The 15,912-nt window shown below is 36.7% G+C and overlaps 1 protein-coding gene across 1 annotated transcript in view; it reads left to right on the top strand.

Annotated features, from left to right (window-relative positions):
- LOC139358611 (POTE ankyrin domain family member G-like) overlaps positions 1-15,665 on the top strand; it is a 29,495-nt gene extending 13,830 nt beyond the window's left edge. Inside the window, exons 7-11 of the mRNA XM_071079836.1 lie at positions 4,754-4,824; positions 6,193-6,237; positions 7,269-7,435; positions 14,647-14,770; positions 15,427-15,665. Coding sequence (XP_070935937.1) covers positions 4,754-4,824; positions 6,193-6,237; positions 7,269-7,435; positions 14,647-14,770; positions 15,427-15,630 — 611 coding nt within the window. The 3' untranslated portion in view covers positions 15,631-15,665. The remainder of the gene's footprint in view (positions 1-4,753; positions 4,825-6,192; positions 6,238-7,268; positions 7,436-14,646; positions 14,771-15,426) is intronic.
- Positions 15,666-15,912: the final 247 nt, after the last annotated feature.

Below are 15,912 nucleotides of genomic sequence, written 5' to 3'. Positions count from 1 at the left end.
TAATAGAGCTGTCTCTATTTCATTTCTGTGCTTTTTCAATAGAATTTACAAAGAAAATATTTCCATTTATGTTTTCACTTCACTTAACAAATAACTATCAAATGTCTTTTAGATACTAACCATTTTTCTAATGCAACAGAACACAATTAAAAATACAGACAGGAGTTTGTTATTATCATTGTCATTATTTTTTTATTTCACTACTTTATTCAGTTCTTACTGTGTGCTAGATGCCCACTGGAAGCTTTTAATTTATTATATATTGATTATGTGCCAGACATATGTGATGAGGAATGAAAGTTTTGGTAAAAAAAAAAAAAAAAAGTAGGTATGATTCAAGGGAAGCATGCAGAGTGAGAAGAATTTTTCTAGGTAAAAAAGCAGAAGAATAATGTTTGACAGAAGGAACATGCAACAAGATTGTGTGTTGGCCAGAAGGAACATCTAAGGAGATTGCCTGTTTGGCAGGAAGGGCAGCAAGTGCAAAAGACAAGATGCTTGAGTGAACTTTGCAGGGTTTCTGAGCAGTTCACTTTTGCTAGCACCAAAAGTGTGAGATACCAGAGGTTGGGAATGAGGTGAATACTTGGGTAAGGCAAGTTTATGACAGACTTTTTAATACTACAGAAATGAGTAGGTTTCGTCCTGTGGGCCATGGGAAGTTTACCAGGTAGAATGCTTTGGACTGCAAATACTGATGAACAGTTGTGAAAACAGTAGGAACCAGAGTTGTTTTGTTTGTTCAGTGATATCCTAGGGATCCCTCTTGTCCCTCTTTCTGTGCTGTCGACAGTGTTTTATTCATGTCTCCTTTCATGGTCGGGTAATCTGCAACAGCTCCAAACATCTTGTTCTCACAACACAACATCTCAAGGACTTCTTTCCTTCACCTGTGTTTTCTAAACAGGGAGAAAACTTAGAAGCACACAAGGGGCTTCCTGTAACATTTCATTGGCTGTGTTACACTACCTGCTCATTCCCAAACCAGGCACTGGGAATGCAAATACGTGATTAGCTTAGAATTAACGTTTCTCTTTCTGAGGCTGAGGAGGGAGATTGGGATAATAAACATCCCAATAGACTTGTGTTTCTTCTGCAAGAAAGAATAAGGAATGGCTATTGGTAGGGAGTCGACAATGTTTGCTGCAGGGGCTCATTGGAGACATGGGAGCAGGGGAGTCACAAGATTAAATTTGAGTATTAAGGCATTCTGGTTATGGTGTAAAATGGGTTAGCAAGCTTTTCCTGTAAAGGACCAGGTGGGAAATATTTTAGACTATGTGGTCTCTGTCATAACTACTTACCCCTGCTGTTGTCTGCTGTTGTAGAGTGAAAGCCACCATGATTCTATGTAAGCAAACAGGCATGACTGAGCTCCCATAAAACTTTATTTACAAACCATAAGGCAGATTTAATTTGGACTGTGGCCTATAGTTTCCTGGGATTGGTGGAAGGTTACCATGGAAAGAAACCAGGAGACAAAGGAAGCTTTTGCAATAGTCAGCTATAGTTTCCGTCACACATCCTTGGACTAGTATCAATGTATTATAAGGTTTTCACCCATCCATGGTGGAATAAAATTAGGAATCTCAGTTACTCATTTTAATATGTTGGTCTTTGTTTTTATGGTGTTATGCCTTTTTATTTTTTTTGCTTAATTTTTTCATGTAAGAACTAACATTAGTAGTTGACAGTTTTCTTTTAAATAGAAGCCATTTTGTAAAGTTTATGTTCCCAGTGGCAGTGGAAATATAAAGCAGAGGCAGAAGAGAGGTATAGTCCATATGATTTAGTGATAATTGAATGAGAAAGGCTTGGGGGACCGAGAGAAATGTCAGATGATTTACAGGTTTCCAGGTCGTACACTAGTATTTAACCTGGACATGAGGAAGGAGTAGGAAATTTTCTGGTGAATACAGAAGAGCAAAGAGCTGCAGGTCAGCAGAAATGACCATTTTTTTCCTATGCATGTTTAATGGAATATTCATGTAGTATATTTTGAGTAGGTAATTGGATAACCAGCATTTATAACTCACATCCTACTACTTTGACTCTCAGTAACAAGACTTATCAAAGATCAAAGAATCTGAAAGTTGATGAAAATGTCATCATTTTCATCATCCATGTGTATCACCATCAGTGACCGAAAGTTGGCATCCACAGAACACAGAATTGGGATAGGTGAACTTAAAGATGAATATCAGAATTGTGTTCCTCTTAGGGAATGATAGTCTCCATGACCTGTGTGAGTCACGGCTGCCAGAAAAGAAAGAGAGCAAGGAGTGTATTAAAGAAGCACAGCAAATTCAGTCCTAGAGTTCCCTGCTTGACTTCATGTCATAGTTCTGATTTCTAAAATACTATTTTCTGCAAAATATGCTTTCTGTTTTTCCCTTCTTGTAGCCTGCAACCAAACAGAATCCCTTCAGTGGGGCATTTTTGTGTTCTTCCTTTAATAACAGCAACATATAAATAACAAAAAGAAGTAAGAGAAAGAGTGTTTTTTTATAGGCTAGTATTTAACATAAACTTGAGAGTGAGTACCAAGATTATACTTAGAATTTACAGACCGGGTAGGAAGACGAGATAGAAATCTGAAGATTACTGACTCAAACACAGTGTAGTTTCATTGCTTTATTGTCACATCTCTGAATTCGCAACTAGGAATTATATTCGTATGCACTATAACTTTAGAAAGCACCTTCCCAAACCAAATATTAAGTGATTGATTATAATTTCTTTGACTTATTATAGAATTGACTTTCCAAGTGCTCATGAGAATTATTGAGAATTTGCTACATAGTAACATCTCAGCTGTGTCCACAAGAGCTATCTGTCTCCTTGTCTTAATGACTATTGGCTCACTAGGAATATTGGTTTTGGCATTAAAATGATATTTTTCTAAATGCAGATAGGACCAGGGATCACTCTTGAACATTAATGTCCAAGCATCTTAAAATTACACATCAGGTTTCATAATCTGACTTCTGCCCCACTCTCCATCTTTAGCCCTTTTCCCTGTGTGCCCTTTCTCTGGCATTACTGAGCTGCTGGTAATGTCCTACTCACTCGTTCACTCTTTCAGGCCTCACTCCTGCTCTTGCTGCTGTGTGGAATGCTGTTACCCTTTCCTTCCCTCTACCGCTTTTAATCTGGCTAGCCTCAATATTTCAGTCTGTGCTTGGGCATGTGTTCTAGAAAAGCCATCCCTGATATGCTTTATTTTCATTGTTTTTAAACCCTAATGCCTAGCATGTATGTAGCAGGACTCAATAAGAAATTTCTGAGTAAAATAAAGACTGTTTTTACAAAGATGATGTGCAGGACTGTTCTCTGCAGTCTTGGAGCAGAGGGGACAGACATGTGGGGGAATAATGTACAGTTCAGGTGGTAAAGATGCGGTAGAAAAATCAGTGAAGTCAGAAGGCAGCCTCAAGAAGGAGGTACCTTTTTATCTGGGGAAAGACATGCAGAATCAAGGAAGACTTCACATATCATTGTTTTAAAAGTTGAAAATAAGGCCAGTTGTTGTGTCTCACAACTGTAATCCCAGCATTTTGGGGGGCTGGAGGAGGTGGATCACAAGGTCAAAAGATCAAGAACATCCTGGCCAATCATGAAACACCATCTCTACTACAAATATGAAAATTAGCTGGGCATGATGGTGCATGCCTGTAATCCCAGCTTCTTGGGAGACTGAGACAGGAGAATTGCTTGAACCAGGGAGTCAGAGGTTGCAGTGAGCTGAGATTGTGCCACTGCACTCCAGCCTGGTGACAGAGAAAGACCCTGGCTCAAAAAAAAAAAAAAAAAAAAAAAAAGAAGAAAAAAAAAAAAGAAAAAAAAATAAATTTGTCAGAATAGTAGAGGGAAACATTTTAGATATTAGGAAGACATTGTGCACTAATAAAGGTGTCAGTAGTATTTTTGGAAATCATTTATAAGGTACTATTGTTGCAGAAAACAGGAGGCAGGAGAGACCCAGTGGGTGAAACAGGAGGATTTTATTTAGGTGCACACCAGTTCAGTGGATTTGCATCCAAATGCTGAGTCCTGAACAAAGAGAGAGCCTGGCTTATAAAGGCAAGCTTACAGAAGCAGAACAAAGGCAGTTAATCATATAGTGACAGTTTTGCAACCTCAGCATAGCTTGTGACTTTGCAACTACATTGAAGGAAAAGAGGAACTTGCAAAATATAAACATTTGTACAAAGAGCTATGAGTAAATGCTGAGGGGAAGGGGAGACGGTAAAGGAATTTGTTTTCTTAACCTTGCTCTGGGATGTCTGGACCCATACCTGTGGGCTCTGGCTTCTTAGACAGGGTCAACACGACCTTACCTGGGCCCTGCCTGTTACTATCCTTAGAGTCAGAGTAGCTAAGTGCAGGAAAACTTGTTTCTCTTTAAAACTAAATTTCCTTTTCATTACGTTTACTGCTTCATGATTAGGAAGTGGAGAACAACATACTGTGTTACCTTATATGTTTCTACTGTATTTTAAAGTTGTGTTTCTGGTGGTTTTGTTCATTTATGTTGGATGGATGAATTTGTGAGTGAATCTCATCAGGCGTCTCCCCAAGTGGTTTGTTGAAGTCTTAGAGAATGATTTCCTAAGTAACTATTTCATGAAACACTAAACACTCAATTTATGAGATAAAATAAAATGTTGTCTTAAATCTATTTTTATAAAGGCAATAGTTTTTAACTGTTCTAAGTGGTTCATTTTAACTGAATATATGGATTTCTCAACAGAACAAGACTTAAAGCTGACATCAGAGGAAGAATCACAAAGGCTTAAAGGCAGTGAAAATAGCCAGCCAGAGGCATGGAAAATTTTACATTTAAATGTTTTATTTAATGTTGTTTTCTTTGCTTTAATAATATTAGGTAGTCCAAATGAAATTATCTTTCAGACTAGGTTTTGAGAATCAATAGATTCTTTTTTCTAAGAACTTTTTAATAGATTCATAAAATTTAATAAATTCAGCAATCTCATTAACAGAAGAATCAATAGATTCTAAGTTAGCATTTGAAACTTAACTTAAAAAACATAACCACTATAAACTTTAAAATACTCTTACTTTACAATATTCTTATTTAAAATATTCTTATCTGCCTTTTTGATTAGCTTATAGGTAATCTTTCCTTTTGGAATAGAGGCAAAAGAAATTCCAGAACTTTGTTCTTTTATTCTTACAACACCCTGACATGATAAAGAAAGTAACATCAATTATTGGATTATGTTATTAAGCAATAGAATTATGAGCAATGTAACACTGATGGTCCCTGAGCTGGATTCGTGGTTGAAGAGTAATCATGGCCAGTGATTGAAAATCTGCAGTTTTATATTGCAGTCACTGATAGCAAGGTGAAAGATATATTCTGCCTTGTGATCTCTCATTGACCTCAGCGTTTCTCTTCAGGGAGGGAACCAGGTCATAAAAGCAACCCAAATGCCTATTACAAGAATCGTATCTTGCAGAATGGGACCTTTGGTGTTAGTGCAGAAACACAATAACATTTGAACTTACTGCAGTTGCAGAAAATCAGTACAGATTATTAAAATTTTTATCCACTGTCATTAGTACGCATTAGAATATATTAGAACGGGACTTAAGCAGATAAACTAGATACATAACACTATCATATTACAACATATAATCTCAATTAAAATTTAAGAATTTGCATTTCTTTCTGTTTGGTGTTGATTTCAGCTCCTAATAATTGAAAGCATGCCTACAATCCAGTTAGCAATCTGTAAACGCTCACTGGTTAGGGTTTGGTGAGGTAAACTCTTTTCAAGTGAGGAAGACTTTGCAACACTACAAATCATCCGCTGATGCATTTTTGGCAGATTTAACATGTAACAAATTAAGTGGAGTCCAAACAAATGGTGACAAAGTTAAGTTTGCTGGTTCATGTTGATCTTCTCCCGTTGACTAAGGTGAATTATTTTTTCCATGTTAGTCAGAAGCCAGTGATGTGGCAGTAGCTGAACGTAGATTAAAAAGTTAATTTTTAATTTTAATTAATTATTTATTTTAACAGTTAGATTTTAATTTTAATTATTTTCTAATTTTTCATTGTCTATACTTGATTACTGAAAATAAACTCATTTTTAAAACATGCATTCCAAAAGAGGAAACATCACAGAAATACAACAAATTAACCTTCTATTTTTGCATTTGCAGGAAATGTCTCAAGAACCAGAAATAAACAAGGATTGTGATAGAGAGGTATACCATTATATTCAAACGTTTCTGTTGAATTAGATGTTTACATTATGTTGTTTAATAAAGTGTTGTAAGTATAGGCATACATGATCCTATCATGTAAGTAGCATAAATCATCAGTGAAAAATTTAATATTTAACTCAGAAAGAATTCTGTAGATTGAGTTTTAAAGAGATACAAACCCCAGAGATATTCTTTCATTATTATGGAATAATCCTGAATGGTGCCGTAAAGTGCTAGGTCATGCGACTTTAGGAGCTTTGGATCAACCATTTTATCTTTCTTGGTTTTAGTCTGATTATCAATAGTTAATGTGGCTAAAGAAGATAATTTCTTATTCTGTGTATCTTCCACCTAGAAAATCGTATGGCTATGGAATGTGAAATTTGGGGAGCATCTTATTTTCTGGCCATCCACGCTTGTACCTCAGCAGTTTCACTCTGCTCCTTGTGTTGTGGCGAACTTTGGTTCCCATGTTTCAGTGAGAACCATCATGTTTTTGATATCCCAGGGACCAAATGAAAAAAAATGATCAAAGGCAGTGGGGGAGAAGAATATCTCAGTGCAGAAAAGGGCAATCTTCCTTTCTATTCCTGAAGCCTCACAGTGTCTCATCCTCTAAATCTGACTGCTTAATGTGAGATCTAGGTGGTAAAGACAGAAGAAGACACATTTTGCATCTTTGTCTTTTTGTTTGTGTGTTCCCACGAGTCAAATGGGATAAATACATATATAAGATTCTGAAGAGTCGTTGGGAATAAAAGCACAAAATGAAGGAGGGCCCTTTTTGAATTTTGAAAAATTCTATTTTATTCAGTCAAACAGAAATGAAGCAAATTTTACAATGATATGATAATTACATCTTAAAATTAGATGGTAATTGTTCTGTATATATGATCAAACTTAAGTGTGAAATATTTTTAATGACTACAATAATGACAAACTGAGTCAATTGATAAAATCAATTAAAAAGGTTCTTTTTATTCAATAAAGTGAATATCCTTAATATCCTTAATATCAAACTTCCACTCAAGGCTGAAGAAGACATGAAGAAGCATGGAAGTAATAATATGGGATTACCAGAAAACCTGACTAATGATGCTGCTGCTGGCAATGGTGATGATGGATTAATTCCACAAAGCAAGAGCAGAACACCTGAAAGTCAGCAATTTCCTGACACTGAGAATGAAGATTATCACAGGTAAGCCTATGGCAACATTTAATAGGAGACAGCCATATGCTGTCAAACTAATCCTAATTTGGGCTAATATTCATGATTAAAAATTTTATATTTTTCCTAGGATATTCAGCCTTGCCTGGTAATCAGAAAAATGAAAATCAGCAAAAACTGAGTTACCATTTTTTCCAGTCATTAATTTATTTGAAAAATAACGAGTATTGGCAAATGTGAGGGGAAAGGAATTTCTTTACGTTTTAGTGAACTTTTATTTTAGCTTCAGAGGTACATGTGCAGTTTGTTATATAGGTAAACTGTATCATGGAAGTTTGGGCTACAGATTATTTCATCAGCCACATAATAAGCAAAATACCCAAAAGGTAGTTTTTTGGTCATCTCTCTCCAGCCATGCTCCACCCTCAAGTAGACCCTTTTGCCTGTTATTCTCCTCTTTGTGTCCATGAGTTCTCATTGTTTAGTTTCCACTAAATGATTAAGAATATGTGGCATTTGATTTTCTGTTTCTGCATTAGTTTGCTTAGAATAGTGGCCGCCAGCTCCATCTGTGTTGCTGCAAAGGAAATGGTCTCATTGAAAAAGACATGTCGTACACTGTTGGTAAATGCATTTCGAACATTAATTGAGTAGCATATTCACACACACATATATAACATAGTAAGGATATATATGTATATTAAGGATACTTGTATAGATTTGTTACGTATATACTTACATATAAGAACATGTATTACAACATCATTATATCAAAAGATGGATCCTTATCAGTAGGAATTTATCATTATTAAAAGCAAATCCTTACCAATAGGAAATAGCTCAATTTTCATTCCCAGAAAATAATGTAGTATGGAACCATTTTTTACAAATGAGGTTAGATCTAGAGTATACGGATTATTTCACAATTAAAATGTATTTAAAACCTTTACTTTGATAACACATCTTAAGATAATTTTGTTAGAATTCTTGTAATATCTGCTGTGTTGCAAATGGAAGCTGCATGCTCCATTGACACTGTACCTTGATTGCTAGTTATTAAATTTTTGTTGTCAGTGCCTGAGTGCTGAAATATTGGATCTTCAATCTGAATATTGCCAAGGGATTGTATGGGGATCTATATTTAATATAAACATTTCAGTATATTGGGTAAAACTTTTATTAAAATGTATCAAAGGATCTTTCATCTACTAAACCAGGATTTGGTCAGATTTTTCTGCAAAGAGTCAGTTAGTAAATATTTTAGGCTTTGCAGACTGTATATATAATTTTGAGACAGGGTCTCTGTTGCCCAGGCTGGAGTGCGGTTTTGTGATCATGGCTCACTGCAGCCTCAACTTTCTGGGCTCTAGTGATCCTCCGACCTCAGCCTCTCTGCTAGCTGGGACCACAGGTGTGCAACATCACACCCAGCTAATTGACTCTGTGAACTGTAGAGTGAATAAGCGTGGCTGGGTTCCAAGACACTTGACTTACAAAAACAGGCAGTGGGATTTGGCCCACAGGTGCTAATGTGCTGGCCTTGTGCTAAAAGGAAGGTGCTGCTAATGCAGTAACTCTTATTCATAAAAGTGTCCTGCATGTGTGACATTATCCTTCCTTTTAGAAAAGGATATATTTCAGTATTCACCACACCACATTTTTCCACAGTGACTTCATATAATTTTTAAAATTTCATTTATAACATAAGACTATTTTCTGCATTTCTGCCACTTTATTCCTGTTAATAGAACTCAGTAGTTTACTGTGATCAATTACTTTGTATATTTGATGAGTATCAACTGTTCTAGAATTGGCTGATTTTTATCAAGCCAGAAATACTCTCCTTGAAACGTTTAGTGTTTCTTGGTCTTTATGTATAAGCATGAACAAAGTGATATTCAGCTTATGGAATCTAGAATTGTTTAAGGTGACATTTAGTTCTATAGTTTTAAGGATTTAACACCTCAGTCTGGCATTTTTAATGCCACATGTGTATAATTTTATAACTTTTAAAATATATAATTGCTATGTAAAATTTGAAGACTACACCTGTTATATAAAATTAGAAATTAATTGTCTATTATTTTCCATGACTGTGGAAGAAAATTACAACATTCTCAGCCATGACTTCTAAGTATGATGTCCTTAAAAGAACTGTCTAAGTATGATGTCCTTAAAAGAACTCATGAACTCAATTATCTTTTCATTCACTCTTGATCTCACACCAGTAAGTCTTCAGTTTCAGTACTCCTCCAACGTTGTTTTTCCTCAAGATTATCACTAATTTTTCTGTAATAAATCTAGGCATTTTTCGTACACTTCATTTTATTTAATCTGTTAGCAGAATTTGAGCCAATGGAGGACATCTCCTCTCTAACAGCATCTTCAACTTGGCTTCCAGGACCTCAGTCCCTCAGGCTTTTCCTCCTGCCTTTCTAATCCATTCATCATGGCTTCTTTTGCTTGCTCCTCCTCATCTTTCTCCATTTGGACATTGTTTTTTCCGAGGGCTCAGTCCTCAATCTTCTCTCTCATGACTTTTTCTTTTTTTGAGACAGAGTTTCACTCTGTCACCCAGGCTGGAGTTCAGTGGTGTGATCTCGGCTCACTCCACCTCCTGGGTTCAAGTGATTCTCCTGCCTCAGCCCCCTGAGTAGCTGGCATTACAGGTTGGTGCCACCATGCTCGGCTAATTTTTGTATTTTTAGTAGACACAGCATTTCCCTATGTTGGCCAGCCTGGTCTCAAACTCCTGACCTCAGGTGATCTCTCTGCCTTGGCCTCACAAAGTGTTGGGGTTGCTGGCATGAGCCACTGCACCCAGCCCCTCGTGACTTTTTCTACCGTGTATATGCTAGTGATTTCCAAATGTATGTCTCTGGCTCAGATCTCTCTCCCTAATTCCAGATTTCCATATGAGCCTGCCTACTTAATATCTCTATTTGGTTAGCTATTGGGTATCACACACTTGTCAGACCCAAAATTGGGCTACTGATGGCCTTCCTGAAATTTACCCCTCATGTAGTCTTTCCTACTTTGGTTAAGGGCATCTCTTCCAGTTGCTCTGCCAAAAATCTCGTTGTCATTCTTGACTCATCTCTCTCTCCATCTCTGACACCTTACATCTATTCTCTCAGTAAATCTTGTCAGGTCTATCTGAAGAATATGTCCAGAAGCCAGTCATATCTTCTACATCTGAGCCACCCTCATCTGCAGTCTACATGAGTGTCATAGACTGGTAATTGATAGTCCTGGCTTTTAAAAACTTCCCTTTTCATCAATTCTTAACTCAGTGGATGTACTTAAAATATAAGTCAAATTGTGTCAGTCCTGTGCCCCAGCCCTTCTGATTGCCTCCCATTTCACTCTGAGTATGTGTCAAATTTCCTCCTAATTATCTCCCTTGCTCTGCTTTAGCCACACTGAACTTCTTGCCATCCCTTATCTACCCCTAGTGCTTAAAGACTCCAAGCACACCTCTGTACTTGGCAGTTCCCTGTGTCTGGAATGTTTTTCCCCAGATATCCTCCTAGCTTACTCTTTCCATTCCTTCAGTTCTTTATTTAAAACCTCCTTTCTGCTAAGAAGTAGAAAAAGGGTAAAAAGAAACACATTATGGAACAACCACTTTCTGAGGAAGAACCATGTACTACCCAGATGCATCATGCTTAAGATTCAACCGGGAGTGTACCAGGGAGGCTCTCTAATGTAACCAAGGGAAGGTTCAATGAAACAAAGTGATTTATCGTCTCTAACTTCAAATCCATTTGTATCTTGACATCAACACTCTTAACCTTATATCATCATTTCTTAGAGTCTTTGATATACAAATAAAAGTTTTTTTGTATTAGAAAGAAAGAAATCCCCTTTCTCAGCAGAGACTTTTCTGACCATCCCAACTTTCCCACCACCCTCCCCATCAAACACATAAACATTTCATTTTCCTGCTTTAGTTTTTTCTCCTCTAACGTACTGTATATTTTGTCTTCTCTGTCTGTTGTTATTGTGTGTTTATCTCACTCTCATGAATAAGGATTTTATTTTTCACTACTATATCCTCACTGCCTAGAAAAAGGCCTAGCGTATTGGATGTAGCTACCTAATAAATCCTTATTAAATGAGTGAATGGAGTTTATCCTGGGTATGTTGTTTGATTGATTCTCACTTTAAAATTTTGACATGGGTCATTCTATTAGTTTTGTCTGGTAATTATATGCATTTTAATAATTGTTTTGGCTTTTTATAATAAGCTACATTCTTTATATTAATTTTTTTATTTAGGGAGAAAAGCCCAATATTGTGGTTATTCATTATTTATTCTTTTATTTGTAATCATAATTGTAATTATGGTAAACTGAGTCAGAGGAATTGCAAACTTTACTAGTATTTTATTTGATTTGATTTTTGAGATAGAGTCTCACTCTATCGCCCATGCTGGAGTGCAGCGGTGGGGTCTCAGTTCACTGCACCCTCTGCCTCCTGGGTTCATGTATTTCTCCTGCCTTAGTCTCCTGAGGAGCTGGGATTACAGCGGCATGCCACCACACCTGGCTTATTTCTGTATTTTTAGTAGAGACTACTAATTTCACTTTATTGGGCAGGCTGGTCTCGAACTCTTTACCTCAGGTGATCTACCCACTTTGGCCCTTCAAAGTGCTAGGATTACAGGCATGAGCCACTGCACCTGGCCACCTGCTTTAAAAAAAAAAAAATGGGGCCGGGCTCGGTGGCTCAAGCCTGTAATCCCAGCACTTTGGGAGGCCGAGATGGGCGGATCACGAGGTCAGGAGATCGAGACCATCCTGGCTAACACGGTGAAACCCCGTCTCTACTAAAAAATACAAAAAACTAGCCGGGCGCGGTGGCGGTCGCCTGTAGTCCCAGCTACTCCGGAGGCTGAGGCAGGAGAATGGCATGAACCCGGGAGGCGGAGCTTGCAGTGAGCTGAGATCCGGCCACTGCACTCCAGCCTGGGCAACAGAGCGAGACTCCGTCTCAAAAAAAAAAAAAAAAAAAAGAAAAGGGGTGGCACATTTAATGGACTTACAAATTCTTTTCAAGGGATTATGAACCTTTGGTATTTGAAATAAAATGACAGAGTTGGAAACTTTTTGCTTCCTATAGTAAGAGGAATACTGGTCCGGCACTGGCTATTCTGATGGAGCAGGTGCTGCTGCTTGGCTGTATTTCAGAAGCAAGCTGCTCACATCTGTGTTGGTTGGTGAGCAAGACCAGTGGTCATTGATTGGTTGATTAGATTTCAAACTGGCTCTGGGTGGCTTCTTGTTACCATTGGTACAGGTCATTTCTTTCCTAAGTTACACTCAACTTTAACTGAACATTTTCTGTTTAAAAGTTGCCTTCAATTAACTATGTTCAAAATGAAACTATTTTATATTCCAGAATTTTAGACCTCATTTTAAAATTGTGGTCACGATGAATTGGTTAATAATAGCTCTCAGGAAGATCTATTTACATTTATTAAAATACATATTTCTTTGCATAATTTATTCCTTAAAATTAATTGCCTTGTTTCTGTTATTGGTATTTCTAGAAGCTTTTGTTCAAGTCCTAACATAAACTCCAGTAGGAGGTTTTAGTCTCTTTGTCAGTTAATATATGTATATGGTAGTGATATTCTCTTTTTAAATTCCTTTTCTTGTTCACTGTCTTCTCTGTACAATAACAGTAATATTCTTATGCATTTTTACCTCATTAAAAATAATTACAGTTTTCAGGTCATGTGATGCCAACATGTTTGTTCCTTTTGCTTGGTGTGTGTGCTGCCATTCAGGCTCTGTTGTGGTTCTACATGAATGGCAGCTTTTTAAAATAACTCTGTGAAGAATGACATTGGTACTTGGATAGAAATTGTATTGGATCTGTAGACTTCTTTGGGCACTATGATCATTTTCACAATATCAGTGCTTTCAGTCCAGGAACATAGGATGTATGTTCATTTATTTGTGTCATCTCTGATTTTCTTCAGTGGTGTTTTCCAGTTATCCTTTTATAGTTGACTCACCTCCTTCGTTACATATTTTCCTAGGTATTTTACTCTTTTGCAGCCATTGTCAAAGGGACTGGGTTCTTGACGTGACTCGCAACTTGGTTGTAGGTAGTGTATAGTGGTACTACTCATTGGTATTTGTACATTTTGTAGCCTCTGAGACTTTACTGAATTCATTTATCAAGTCTAGGAGTGTTTTGTAGGAGTCTTTAGGGTTTTCTAGGGATAAGATCATATCATTGGTGAAGAGATAATTTGACTTTCTTTTTTCCAATTTGGATGTCCTTTATTTCTCTTGCCCAATTGCTCTGCCTAGGACTTCCCAGTTTTATTCTTAACATGCATGAAATAAAAGTAAAATCAAAAGTGATTAATGATTACTTTATTTCACATCTCTGTCGCATACACAGATAAAATTAATTCAAAGTTGTATGTTAAAAACACAATATTAGACCCTGTCTTGTTCCAAAAGGAATTTCTAAGTTGTCTATAAAATACAGAGGAATCAAGAATATAAGTGGAAAGTGTTTCCCAAAAATAAATATAAAAAGTATGGGTTAACACAGGGCTTCCCAATCCCCAGGCCATGGACCAGTACCAGTCCCTGGACTGTTAGGACCTGGACCACAGAGCAGGAGGCTAGTGGCAGGTGAGCAAGCAAAGTTACATCTGTTTAAAGCCACTCTCTGTCACTCACATTACTGCCTGAGCTCCTCTTCCTGTCAGATCGGTGGTGGCATTGGATTGTCATAGTAGTGTGACTCAAACCCTGTTGTAAGCTGCTTACACAGGGTATCTAGGTTGTTCACTCCTTATGAGAATCTAATGCTTTATGATCTGTCACCATCTACTGTCACCCCCAGATGGGACCATCTAGTTGCAGGAAAACAAGCTGAGGCTCCCACTGATTCTACATTATGGTGAGCTATGTAATTATTTCATTATATATAAGTAATAATAGAAATAATATGCACAATGAATGTTATGTGCTTGAGTCATCCTGCAACCATCCCCCAACTCAGGTCTACAGAAAAATTACCTTCCACAAAACCAGTCCCTGGTGCCAACATGGTTGGGGAGAACTGGGTTAAGAGATGTGAGACCCCTTTGCCTTGTCTTGAATTAATGTGCAGATATGCATTGTGTGAATGACATCTGATGGCACCATGTTGCCCTGTAGATCATTTTAGGGACACCTCCAGTATTTCATGAAAATCAAAATTTCTTCTAGTGATGAACAAAATGATACCCAGAAGCAAGTTTCGGAAGAACAGAATGCTGGAATATCACAAGAAGAGATTCTGACTGGTAAACAAGAGCAGATGGAAGTGGCTGAAAAGAAAATGAATTCTGAGGTATTTTCTTTAGTCATTTTCAAATGTTTTAATATGTGTATTTATTTAAAAGACAACTTTATGTATTTTGGAAAGTACACAGGATTTTTAAAACAGAAGTGCAATGTTTAGATGCCTACGTGTACATTGTGGAAGGGTACAATGCTTAAACAGTTATGAATAAATGCAATTCTTATAACTGACTGTAAAAATATTAGAAAAGTAGTATATTGATAAAACTTTCTTCAGAAAAAGGAACTTAAAGAACTTTAAGAAATTGCTTCTGTCCAAATATATGCATAGCTAAGGTTCTTACAATGGTGTAGTTGATAGATTAGATATCAGAGAATAAACCCAATTTAAAAAAATATACTCAAGCATATTAATCTTATATTTTATGCATTTGGGTTTTTTATAATTCAGAGAAAGGCTTTTCCAATTCTGAAATTCTAAAAATCCTCTAGTGACTTATTTTTCATGGTCTTTAAATAAGTATTTCAACTTTTTGGAATTTACACATTTTTAGATTTGAAGTTTTGTCCAACTTTTTTCCAGTTAAATATCCACTATGGGAATTCTTTCCTTATACAAATATAAATGTCATACTTTAATTTCAGAAGAAATCATGATATGTCATTCTCTTGAGTGCTAATTAAAAGTTCCCTTTGTTTACTTAGGTTTCTCTTACCAATAAGAAAGAAAAAGATCTCTTGCATGAAAATCGCATGTTGCAGGAAGAAATTGCCATGCTGAGACTGGAAGTAGACAAAATAAAACAGCAGAGCCAGCTAAGGGAAAAGAAACTTTTGGAGGAAATTGAAAGTGTGAAAGCAAAGAAAGATAAAATTCTAAAGGCTGTAAAATTAAGGGAGGATCATTAACAAAAATCAGCATTTAAGTACAGTGGACAGCTTAGCATTTTGACAACTGAGAATAATGATAAACTTCTTAAGGCTGTAAAATTGAATGAGGAAGCATTAGCAAAAATCAGTATTTCAGTAGAGTGGACAGCTTAGCATTTTGACCGCTGAGAATGCTCAGTTCTGAATTGCAGAATGTAAGACACAGCTAGGAAACACTGGAAATGGAAATCCTATCATGTCGCTTTAGACTGACTACTGCCCTACATGACTGTGATCAATGTCAAATAGATGAAACAGACT

This window comes from Macaca nemestrina, chromosome 15, assembly GCF_043159975.1.
Source record: "Macaca nemestrina isolate mMacNem1 chromosome 15, mMacNem.hap1, whole genome shotgun sequence".
Classification (NCBI taxonomy): domain Eukaryota; kingdom Metazoa; phylum Chordata; class Mammalia; order Primates; family Cercopithecidae; genus Macaca; species Macaca nemestrina.
This window is presented reverse-complemented; position numbering and strand designations above follow the sequence as displayed.